General features: G+C 35.1%; 2 protein-coding genes across 9 annotated transcripts; both read right to left on the bottom strand.

Annotated features, from left to right (window-relative positions):
- Nucleotides 1-4286: 4286 nt before the first annotated feature.
- On the bottom strand, nt 4287-11693 carry LOC133692085 (transcription initiation factor IIF subunit beta-like). Of its 8 annotated transcripts, XR_009841788.1 has the most exons (9): nt 11258-11693; nt 10879-10987; nt 9775-9905; nt 9619-9693; nt 9208-9357; nt 8933-9041; nt 7719-7830; nt 6875-6960; nt 4287-4941 (listed from the first exon to the last, which is right to left on the bottom strand). XR_009841788.1 is itself a non-coding variant. In XM_062112769.1 (7 exons), exons 1-7 carry the CDS (start codon nt 11468-11470, stop codon nt 6938-6940), a joined length of 810 nt encoding a protein of 269 aa, XP_061968753.1. In that variant the 5' UTR covers nt 11471-11691; the 3' UTR covers nt 4287-6937. The 8 variants fall into 8 exon arrangements, 2 of the variants coding, with proteins under 2 accessions (XP_061968753.1, XP_061968754.1); XR_009841787.1 differs by having other exon boundaries at nt 4287-6960; XR_009841789.1 differs by lacking the exon at nt 7719-7830 and having other exon boundaries at nt 4287-5482; nt 11258-11691.
- A 357-nt stretch (nt 11694-12050) lies between these two features.
- On the bottom strand, nt 12051-12744 carry LOC133692087 (histone H3.2). The gene has a single exon (XM_062112771.1). It carries the CDS (start codon nt 12660-12662, stop codon nt 12252-12254), a length of 411 nt encoding a protein of 136 aa, XP_061968755.1. The 5' UTR covers nt 12663-12744; the 3' UTR covers nt 12051-12251.

The following is a 12744-nucleotide window of genomic DNA, read 5'->3' as shown; positions in this document are numbered from 1 at the left end:
GTTAAAAAAGAAATGCTATGCAAGAGGCACTAAGATTCTTTCTTCTTCTTCTTCTTCTTCTTCTTCTTCTATATGGTGACGCTACCAACATTTCATGTGCTTATTGAGAGAGGTAGGGTGTGGTCCAAAATCGTATCACAGGCTAAGCTTGCAATCCCTATCCAAGAAACCGAGCGGTGCTTGCTTGAACTTTCGTTAAACTTCATCATCAGAAGTTGATTAAAGATTTGTGATCAGTTTTGGCTAGCCATTGATGACCTCTACAGTTTAGCTTCCGACAAGATATTGTATAGAAAAAGACTCAGATTTATATTAGCTTACCACGGGAAATTATTGGTGTTTGTGGGCCTGTCCTTGACCTTCTTCTCTATTAGCGTAATCAACTCACCTTAAATAGTACGGACCTGCTTAATTATGAGTTCAAGCACGCACGGTTCTCCTTGCTGCATGTTATTATCCGTTATGATGCACATTAACTTCTTCTTTTAGGAATATTATTTCCATGTTAACTCTACTGTAAGCTAAGTTTTTCAATTAGCCTTTTTAAATTTCAGTGTAATATCAGATAAAAAAATTAAAAACTGTAAAAAATAAGAGTTTATATATAGTTCGATATATTTTTGATGGAGTAATAGCACCAATAAATCATTATTCAACATTTTAGATAATAATATAAATCATATCTTGACTTCTAATCTGGTAGTTTAAGCTTTTAAATTGAAATAGTTTTTTAATATGATATCATAGCTTTGTTGATCAAATAATCACGAGTTTGAATCTAACAACTCTCATTTTATTTGACAGGAATTAAGCATGAGATAGTGTGAGTTTTTATAAGTTTCAAGTTCAAAAAGCTCTCACTATAAAGGATATATTAGAAAATAATATAAATTATATTTTAAAATTTTATTTAATAATTTAAATTATTAGATCGAGAAGATTCTTTGACACTAGATCCTTTAAAAGTTTCTTTGACATGAAATACATAACCAAGCTCCAAGTATTGATGTCATGGAGATTATGAAGACAAATTAATTTTATTGGTGGCTATTATCTTTAATTTTTTCTTTTAAAAAAAGAATTTGGTCCGTTATTATCAAATAAATATGATACATAGTATGTGCTTAAATTTCCATGTATCAATAAGCATTTATTCTTAAATTGTTATGCTTAGATAGTATAGAATTTGTTTCTCAACATTATCGCTAAGAGTTTGAAATATATAAAGAAACTCAAGTTTTAAACAGCCATGATTAAGACATTAGACGAGAGCACTGAATTTCAACAAGACTGATCATGAACTAGTTGAATGAATCTTGAACCATTTCCCTCACGCCTTAACATCATGTTGAGCACTTTGTGGACAACGTGAAGCTTTGTGTTCCCATTAATCAATTTGCATGGACAGCGTTGCCTTGATAATTCCGATGATTCATCAATATCAAATTGATTGCTCATGTTAAGTCACCTTCGGTGTGCCTGTTCTCTCACCATTAATTAACATTTGGTTACATTCAAGAGATCTAGAGATCATTCATTTTACTCCCATCGAAGAAAGCTTACAAAGCTGCCTCTTATCTTGCAGACATGGGCCAGTAGCTGAATTTCTGCCCCTGCTGTGACTGGGTCGATCGGGTCATTGCTGAATGCTACCTTACATTGGAAATTTATTAGGATATAACGTAAACTAATAAGGGCTATAGAGTACAGTTAATTATTTGAGGATGCAGAGTGTAAACATTTTCCAAAATATGCCTTCAATTGAAGGGTATATTTAAAAATTCGGTAAGTCTTGGATTAATACAAGAACATTATCTAATCCTGGGGTTGAAAAATGTGGTAAGGAAATTCATTCTATTTTTATTTTAGTTTCGCCTTGTACGTGGTGAGTAAATTATTATTTAGTCTCTTTTTTATAATTTCGCATGAAAATTATAAGATAGTTCCGGAGATGACTGTTTACTTTTTTTAAAGTCCAAACTGCCCTTTTAAAATTCTCTTTTGGTTTCGTTTGTAGGAGGGAAAAATGAAAATTTTAACTAGAAAATATTAGAAATCGAAGAAAAAGCTAAATTGTAACTAATAAATGTATACCCTTCAATGTTTTTTTTTTTGTTAATATTGAAATAGATATTTTAATTCATTTGAATTTATGACTTTTGATTATTAAAATTTTAATATCATAATAAAAAACATATTTTAATCTAAAAATTTAAAGTTGTTAGATGAATTTCTAATAATATTTTATATTATTTTTAAAAAAATTTAAAATAAAAAAACTGAGTAGATTAATGTGAAAAGGTTGAACCAAATTCTAGATTTTCGGTGGTTCTACTTCCAGAGGGTCTTTCGGCTTTTCTGGGAGATGTAGGGTGGGAACTCGCCTTTCCACAATATAAAAGTTAAAACACATAATTGAACATCAATACTGAGGAGGCATGAGTGAAGAAGACAGGAGAGAGAACAGCGGAGGTACGATGTAAACTGTTAATACAGTGAAAAGTGCTTTGATCGTTTTCATTTGCAAAAGCTTATGCGAGGACCCTGTCCTGTGCCCTTGATTTATTTGTTCTAGAGTCCATATACAACGTCAATTCTCTAGTATTCAAACAGCATGTCATGTGCCTGAATTTCTTTGGCTGATATGGTACTTGAACGATAGGCTACATGCACCTTGCGACTAATGGATCTCTCTCCCCCTCCCTCCCCATAATGCTATGAGAATTCAAGAGAAAATTTGGTAAACTCTGCGTGTAGTTCCTCGGACATACAGACCTGATGTGCCGATATATTCCTGAATTGCTATGCGGCAATTCTGGAACAATGCTGCAACATCTTTAATCCCTTAGTATTGGGTTTTTTTTTTTCTGCTGCTGCTAGCTACTTATTCTTTCTTCTTTTTTTTTTTTTTTGGTTGCTGCTTATTCACAAAAATCTTCTAGAGGATGACTAAATTATCAGGTTATGTTTGTTTTTTTTTTATAATCTTCTAAAAATAAAGATCAAATCTAACAAATAAAAAAGTTGAAAAATAATAAAATTAAAAAAAATCTAATTTTATAAATTATTTTAAATAAATAAATAACAATTAAAATAATAAAAACTAAAATCTGATGGAAAAAAATTTAAAAATGATAAAATTAAAAAAAATACAATTTCATAAATTATTTCAAATAAAATAAATGCAATCAAAAGAATAGGAATCAAATCTGATAGATAAAGAATTTCAATTAATAAAAAGATAAGAGAAAAACAAATAACAATCAAAAGAATGATGACTAAAAGTTCATGTAAAAATCAAATTCTAAGTGATGAAATCAAAGCGAAAAAAAAAATAAAACAAATTATATATCAATCAAAAGACTAAGGATTAAATTTGATATAATCAACAAATAACAAGATATTTTTGAGTTTTTTCTCAACTTCTAGAAAATATTTTCTGCACAAAATAAAAAGAAAATAATTTAATGGAAATTAGACTAAATTTACTTTGAATTGGAAAGTATTTTTTTATTAATTAATTTTTTCAATGATAAACAAATACAAAAAAATATGAAAAATAATTTTTAGAAAATCACAACGAAATGAAATAAACGAGGAATTATAACCAACCCAGCTTCCATCCTTTGGAAAGATCCCTCTAGCTTTATGTGGGTTGGCTCTTTCCTGGTTTTCACACACTAGCAGATAAACGCACTAGTGATTCTTTATTGCTTTTGTTTGGCTCTTTAGGCACATAAAGTGAATCCACCCACCACGATATCACAATCAAAGAGGTTAAGGCATAGTGATCTTTGGTGAAAATAGTTTCAAATGCTTTTTTCCACACCCAACATGATTAGATAGATTCGATTGATCTCAAAAATTGCGTGTGATATGGTCCATTGAATTCAAATTAATAAAGGGTTTTTGTATCCCATAGGAAAATAACTAATAAAGGTTTTGATCAATCTTTTATGCATTGATGTCTATCGTTAAATCCCTCCTTTTTGACTGCAAATCTTTATTTGTGATTTAAGGCATCAAGAGACATCAAAATTGACTAGCTTGTTCATCTGCGTGGCTCTGTGCTGCTTTTCGGCTTCTGCTTGGCTTTACTTCTACAAATCGATAAATTTGTAAGATAAGAAGAAAATCTTCTTAGAATGACACCTAAAGCACTAATTAAATACCATATCAACAGAACCATATGTTGGCTTTGGTTTTGTCTGCTGAACGTATGCATCAAACATCACAGACATGACTTCAACCAAACTATCAAGATGAAATAAAACTCCAGCCAGTGCTTATATGAATCTGTATCTATGCCGTATATTTAAACCAATGGTGTTACACCAGCACGCGCCAAAAGGGAAGAGAAGATGCTCTCCATAATTTTATTCCTGCTAGGAATTATGTGCACGAGTGATGATCTGATGTGGGGCTTGAAAGCCAGTTCTGAGATTACAAGGTGCTTGGAGGGGAGAGTTATGGAAGGAAAGGCAAACAACAGCTTGGGAAAGGAAAACCCACCACCCAATATGCAATCTTTTTCCTTTCAAAGCCGTCAATATTATGCAACCTTATCTGTTCATCAAGATCAATCTTAGCCCACAACTCCAACAGTTGCCGGACATCAAATAGTGGAGTTGGTGGAGCATCCAATTCCAATAGTTGCCGGACATAAGATAACATTATGGAACAAGTAAATCCCTGGGCTAAACAAAATATCAAAAGCCATGGAGACAATTTTCACAGTTCACACATATACACATGAACAAGCACAAATACAAATTCATAGCTTGTGTATTTGCTACATCAGCCAATTCCAATAGTTGCCAGACGCCAAAGAGCGTGGGGAACAAGCAAATCCCAGGGCGAAACAAAATATCAAAATCTTCATATTGTTATATCCAATAATAACTACGCGTACACAAGCCTGGTGCAATTTGACTCGGTCTTCTAGCAAAACAAAAACACAGGAATGACAATTCAGAAAAAAAGTGTCATGCTTACCTTGTAGGGAAAACGTTTTAGCATCTAAGATATATTGTGGCTTGAAACTTCGATACTATCCTCAATCAAAACCTTCTTTGACTCTTTCTCTCTCTCTTCATTTATTGCTTTTCCACTTTTGAATCCACGTTCATGGGAGTCACAAGTCTCCGTTACCATTCCATTTAAACTGCACCATTGTGAAAATGGTCCCTTTACTGGGGTACCCCAAGCCCACTATACTATAAGAGTCCAAGTTGATGAAAGCATTCAATTGCATGCTCATTCATTTTGAGAAGATGGTATTGGAATATTTGAGCAAAAGATGCTGTGAAAATCTTCCATGGGTGACAAAGAAGATTCCTAGTTGGTCATTTTCAAGATCCTCATCACCCATCGCGTGGGTCTAAGAGGCAGAATCAGTAGGCAACACAACAGTGGCTATTCACACTAGACGAGCTCATTGAAGGCATGATATTGCGTTCAACATCCACTCAATAAGGCACTTCTATGTGTTCATGAAACAATTTCAATGTCAATAAGAATTACAAGTTGGTGCACATGAGGAGTCATATCACAGCAAATCCATGCAACTAATGAGCAATTAGAGACGCAATGACCTCTACATAATCACCTGAAAAACTTATTTAGGGTTTTACTTTAAAATAAAAATGATTTATACAAGGCCTACCCTAATAGCAGCATCAAGAATAAGAAATGTGGCTCTTAGATAAATTCATTGATTATTTTAATCCTTTTGAAAGAAAAATCCATGACCGACTGACATTCAAATTTGCTTGAACTTCTCTGTTTTTTCTATGATATACAATTAAAGGAAGCATCAGCTTACAAGTAGGTTACAGATGATCGTTTTAGAGCACATGTAGTTCACGAATTTTACAAGCCTTCCTCATACTTTCTTACCAGATTACCGAAAAGGAGTACATGTTCTACTGCATCAATAAAAAGCCAGTCTCTCACCATTTGCTACCAAAGACACAACTCAAACTCCATTAATATACATAATCCAATATTTTCTTCACCTAATTAAATTTATGGCAATGAGATTTCCCAAGACAATCTGGTTCCATTCATTGAAAGCATTGTATGGAGATCAATATTTGGAGATATTGATGGATCAGGGGTTAGAATAATAGAAAGTTTGATGGATGACCTGATTAAGTTGATGTTAACACCGCATTATCGTAGAAATGCGCGCAATGATGATATTCAAGAAAATTAAGACAACAGCACCTGACCTTTTCAAACTATCAATGTGCATTTTCATCTAGTGGATGACAATCATGGATTATAAAACCCTAATTATTTAGGTTCATTTCATATCATGTTGACACATCATATTTTTACACTAAAAAGAAGTCGAAACAAAGAGATGCTCAATCCTTCTTTTTATGATAAAAATATCGAACTTAGCAAGGTAAATCTCAAGTTCTAAAAAATTATCAACTTAACACCAGATCAGTCTAGAGATTCATTCAAGCAGCTAGTGTATTTTATTGTTTCATACATGGTTAATTAAGGAATTTAGGGTCTTGATTTTCAATTTTTTTTCTTCCCCTAAATGCCATGACCAAGCATTTATATGATCATATTAGGAGATTAGAATTAATACTCTTAAAAGGGTCCTTCTAGTATATGTTTCCATTGCTAATACGTTTTCCCCTAAATTCAATAGCCTGGTTCCATTTGGTTTCTCATTTCTTAGGCACGTTTAGATCAGTAAAAAAGGAAAAGCAATAATCACCAAATGGGACCAATACTATTACAAATCAAGACATGATTCTGAATTAGTATTGTAATGCCTAGATATATAGGAAACGATTCCCTTTGCTAAGAGAAATTTCGAGCCAAGCCTAAATGCAACAGTAAGGGCACTTACTGGGAGTCCCACAGCACAGAAGACGTCCACTTACAGACTATAGGCACAAGCCCTTGTTTGCAGCTAGCAAGCACCCTGTGTTGAATCTGCAATATTAACCATCAGGAAAGAGTGGCATAGCATGGTCAGTAATAAATATCTCAGAACGAGCTTGTAAAGTAGATGGACAAGAAATCAGACATCGTTGGTACTGACACAACTGTATCGATCATTCTTCCAACAACTTTAAAAAGAAGACATTGTTCTTATCTTGTTTCCACTGGTATTCACTTCATCACGCGTTTGATAAAGTCGATAGACGCATGAATTGCAGGGGAGTCAAGGCGTTGCCTTGCAGGTCATACAATGATCCCTCGTTTTGGTTTTCTGGGAGTTGTGATGGGTTCTTGCCTCTTCAGTTTCCGAGGTTGTGCAAAATAAACAAACAGTAGTGGACTGGTTTCTCCGAGGCGGACCTCAGCCTAAACCTCGCGTAAAATGCATCCATCGTGCATACAAGAGCCCGTCCATCCCGTCCTTAATTCACACAAGCCCAATTTCTAAGTTTTATGTGATTCCTTTTTGGTCGAGGAAGTTAGTTGTAAGTGATCGGTGCAGACCAGCACAAAAGGTTAAGGGACCATTGCGCCACCTCAAACTATAGGCTTCAAAAAAAGCCCAATCTCCATAGGGAGATGGAAACCTAGGACTCGGAGCTAGTTGGCTGGGAGCCCTATAAGCCCACCTTATTATATTGCCTAATGTTTGTCTTCCTCGTAGTTTAGTTTTTTTATTTTTTGGATTAGGTTATGTTCAGGGGAGGAAAATCATAACACAACCAAAAGAACATTTACAAGTTACCAACCTTTTATTTTCTAGAATTTTACAAACAATGTTCTCGCCTCCCTGGGTTGACTAGGAAACTCCCAATTCCGAAATGGGCCCCCAGCTCCAAACTTGTGGCCTCCATTTATAAACTGCAAATCCGACTACTAATAAGTTTGCATAAGATTCAAACAACCGTTTAGCTCGTCTCAGATTGGCGAGGCAATTGTGCATTTAATAGAATTCGCTGGCCTCTATGATAATAGGCTATTAGCTGGTTCTATCACAAGGCTTAATAAAAAAAAACTTTTGAGGCCCAAAATCATTTTCAGACAATTATGTTGAAAGACCTAGAAGTTCAATAAAATTACACTAGCTGTAATTATTTCGTTTAACTTCTTGCCGTCCTACGTGGCATTACCCATTTCTTTAGCATTTACTCGGTCGTCATGTTCAATCTGTCCTCGTAGTAGCTTATCAAGGCCAGACAGGGACACCCTAACTGGTCAGTGAAAAACAAATTAAGTTTTAAAATATTTTTTATTTAAAAATATATTAAAATAAAAAAATTTTATTTTTTAAAAAATTATTTTTAAAATACAATATGAAAACATTAAAAAAATATTATTTTAAACAACAAAAAAAAAATCAAAATTTAGAAACACAGTTTCACAGCGTTCCAAACACTCAAAATTCACTGGAGAATCAATGTTACAGTCACAGAGGATTCAGCCTAGCAGAGGCAAAAGTCATGAATGGCATTTCTGAAAGCTTTCAATTTTAGGTTTAACACATCATGAAGAGAATGGGAAGAAGCTCTCAACAACAAATTATGCTTCTTCTATTGCTAAAGAGATGAATAAGCAGTTCAGCACTATTGTAAACAATTCATGCCGCAGGCAAACATTTTATTTCAACATACACACCATCCAAATCAAATTTTTTATGTTACTTCAGGAACGATTATGAAACCATGGACCACTGTGAAGGGTTATATTAACCAACCCGATAAATTGTCCCTATATAAGTCTCCGCCTATTGAATTTCACAATAATGAAATTGAAGCACCACAAGCATACTCTGAAGCCCCAGTGCTTCCAAGTAAGACATTCCCACCCTCCTGCCCAACTCATTTCTTTTTCCATTTTTTGTTTCGTTTCCTCCCTTAATGGTTTGCTACTAGCTTATATCTGTCAGGGAAAAAATAGTAAAGTTTTGATGATACAAAGAGAAATGTGAAAGATTAATCAGCACCTGTATCCTCAGCAGTTTTCTTATATTCTGGTTTTAGCTCATAAGTTCCTTGGTTTGTTCCCCGCTTATTGTACATGCAAAGTTCATTCAGTATCTCTTTCAAGAATTGCTGCACTCAAAAGAAAACAACAACAAAATTTGACACGTGAATACCCTGGAACAATATTTTGCTACAATAATAAACACAGTCGATTTGACAATCATCCTTCTCAGATAAATAAATAAATAAAAAGAAAACACCTATCATCTATATCAGCCTGAGTAGAAAAGCATACCGCAGGTTGATCTGTTTCTTGAACAAGCTGCTTTAAGGCCCAATTTGGTTGCCTTTCAAATAACTTGAACATGATATCCTCCAATTCACCACGATCCCTCCTGGTTCTCTTCACATCTGATTGTTTAACTGGTTGTGTTCTCTTCTTATCCTGCTCGCAAATAATTGATAATAAAGATTAAAGAGGTTTATTCTTAAAAGCAGAAAGCATGGGTCTTTGGCTAAAAAAGGACCACCAATGTACTTGAGAGAAGGTGTGCACACAGGAAAAAACTGCTCAGAAAGTATAGATGTTATCTATTCCCATTACTATGAAATGTTATTATTCATAACTCCATTTAAAGCAGATTAAACGAGAACTAATTTAGAAACATCCTAATACCAACGAATCCACTGGAGAAAGGGAATATACCTTGGAGGTAGATGAAATCAAGCCGACCATTCCAGGCATGGGCCTCATGTGCACCCCACGGTCATTATCAATCACCTTTAAAAGCAATCAAGGCAAAAGTTATGTTATATGCATGTGTTTGAAAATAGCAAAGTAAATGACAATCCAATCCTCTACCCGTATCTGCCTATTCTTGATCATAGACTTTTTCGTCCTGTCACGGCATAATTTACTATATTCCTCAATGTTTTCCTCGTGAGGCTTCATGTCAAATTTATGTTCCACTTTTCCTTCCATGGAAACCCTCCCTATAAATAATTGAAAAGATCATTAAAAAAATCAAAAACAAGAAGTAAATAACAATGGTATGAAGAAAGTAAATATCACAGTGCAGAACATAAGATTATGGATTATATCAAAGACATGTAGGATGCATCTGTTTGAAACATCCAATTTGAATACTCGTGATTCATGAACTACAAGTACCTTCAAGAGTGTTATGTTCATATAATATAAACATGCATAAAGCCACTTGACAACCATGATACAGGGTAATTCATGAGGAGAAGGCAAAACAATAATGTGGGCCAGGTATCAAAGCTTATTTAAAACAAAGTAAAATCTTATTCTACTCCAACTTCTATAACACTCTTTCTGGAAGCAGCAACTGCTCTTGAAGAAACCCTCGTGTTATTCCTCCAAGATGCAAAACACAGAAAGAACAGAAATCAAGCTTCAGAGAACCACTTTAACACAAGTTAATATTCAATATAATCTGATGTTTACTCAGGAATATTACAGTCCCACTTTCTAGTAAGAATTAGATCAACACGATTATTGAAAGTAACTATGATTCACAGGGCAACGTTGAAAACTGAACATGTTAAGACAATGCACAAGTCCATCACTGACAAACACTCACAAGACCTAAGTATAAGAATTTATCTTCCCCAGCCAAAACATGCAAAGAACACAGTGGTGTCTCACGATTTTTCTTCAACAATTTTATTGTACATAGAACGAGAAGTCCCTTGTTCATATTTCTGCAAGTTGCAATGTTCAACAGTAGTCTTCATGTCAATGCAACACACATGAGTTCATAATAGCAAATGACAAAAGATCATTATCGCAAGTTAAGGTAAATTACAAGGGATTCAAAAATAAACATCCACCAACACCAGTGAAAGGGCTCACCAATTAAAGGATCGCACAATTTTTTACGCATGAAAAAAATCATGTTCATTAAAAAGAAAAATCATCCACAAACCAGATCCTCCTCACCTTGAGGTGTCTCCGAAAAGACACCCATCGGAACAAAGTCCTTAAACATATTCAAAGAATAACTCTTCGGCACATTCCCGGTCTCAGTGCGAGCCATCTCCATAGTGAACTGATTACCATTTAAAATCATGTAAGAGAGATGAAACGTTGAATAACATATCATTCAACAACAATCAACCAGGGAAAAACTAAATATTTTAACCTAATATCGCAGTTAAAATCAACAGATCCAGGCAACAATAGGCCGCTGAGTAAAATAAACCAGGGTTAGAAGAGTTAAGAAATAGTCACCAGTGACCATCAAATAGGCGAAACCTGATTAGGAAAGATATTTCAAAAATCAAAAGAGTTGCGTGCAAATTGAGACGAGAAAAGGTACCTGAAGAGCAGAGGGATCGTCAGATTGGAGAGGATCGAGGGAGAGAACGACTTTAGCGAGCGGAGCGGAATCTGAAGAAGAGGTATGATGACTTTTCCATGACTTTGCAACCACTACTGGACACTTCATTAGCCAAACAGCTTTATCAGCCTTCGATGTTTCTAAATTACCATTGCTGCTGCTATTTCCACCATTACTGTGATCTTCCTCCATTTCTTTGTTTTCTTTTTTCGCTTTGTTTTTTGCTGTCCAGTTTTTGGAATCCAGTTTTACGGACTTTGTTTTTTGTTTTGGAGAGTTTTTTACTGCTTTGCTTTCTAGTTTATAGTCTTTGTCTTGTCTTCTGCTCTCGAGAAAGCCTTCTCGGCGGACAGTGTTGTCTTATATACTGAGGGCTGACCCGGACAAACTATTCTCAACAGGCATACGCGTCCGCTGATCATCGGAGATGCTTTTTATCTCACGGCTACTTTTTCTTCCTTGTTTGACTACTGTTGCCTAGACAAAATAGCATCACATCTAGCCCAAAGACTGTAGGCTTTAGCCCTCCACGGCCCATTTTTTTTTGTAGTTGTAAAGAGTAGATTTTAAAAAAAAAATCGAAAATCTTTTAAAAATAAAAAATAAAAAACACTACAAAAAACAGCTACCACTGGGATGCATCATAAATTAACTGCCCAATTGATGGCAGATTTTCATTGTCTTTCCAATGGAAATTCAAGCTAACGACTAGTAATTCATAACAAAACGAGGGAATGATTCAGGTTCCAGCAGGGGCAATTTAACAAACAGGTAGAATGCAAAGCATTAAAGTACGTTTTCCATTTGCATTTAAAACGATTACATCTTTCAGTACTGAAATCAAGATCACTAGATAAGGAAATGATACTAGTAGTAGATCTAGCCAGATCTATGCTTCCCTAGAAATTAGCAACAAAGAAAACGATAAACCCTAAAAACATGAGACCAAGACAATATTAACAAGCCACACAACTTAAGCCCTTTCGCCCCTGATCCTTCTAGCCAACTGGATATCCTTGGGCATGATTGTAACCCTCTTGGCATGAATAGCACACAGATTTGTGTCTTCAAAGAGACCCACGAGATAAGCCTCGGCTGCTTCTTGAAGAGCTGCGACAGCACTGCTCTGGAACCTGAGATCGGTCTTGAAATCCTGAGCAATTTCTCTCACGAGCCTTTGGAAGGGAAGCTTGCGGATTAAGAGCTCGGTACTCTTTTGGTACTTCCTGATTTCTCTCAAAGCCACAGTTCCTGGCCTGAAACGATGGGGTTTCTTCACACCTCCGGTTGCTGGAGCAGATTTGCGGGCAGCCTTTGTTGCCAGCTGCTTACGAGGTGCCTTGCCTCCGGTGGATTTTCTTGCAGTCTGCTTGGTACGAGCCATTGAAAGAGATTAGAAAGTAAAAGAAGAGAATTTGTATTTTGCTTTTGCTTGTTGAGAAGACGATGCAAATGGTTAAGAGTTG

Source organism: Populus nigra, chromosome 4 (genome assembly GCF_951802175.1).
Source record: "Populus nigra chromosome 4, ddPopNigr1.1, whole genome shotgun sequence".
NCBI lineage: Eukaryota > Viridiplantae > Streptophyta > Magnoliopsida > Malpighiales > Salicaceae > Populus > Populus nigra.
Note: the sequence above shows the minus strand (reverse complement) of the source record. Positions and strands in the feature narration are given on the sequence as shown.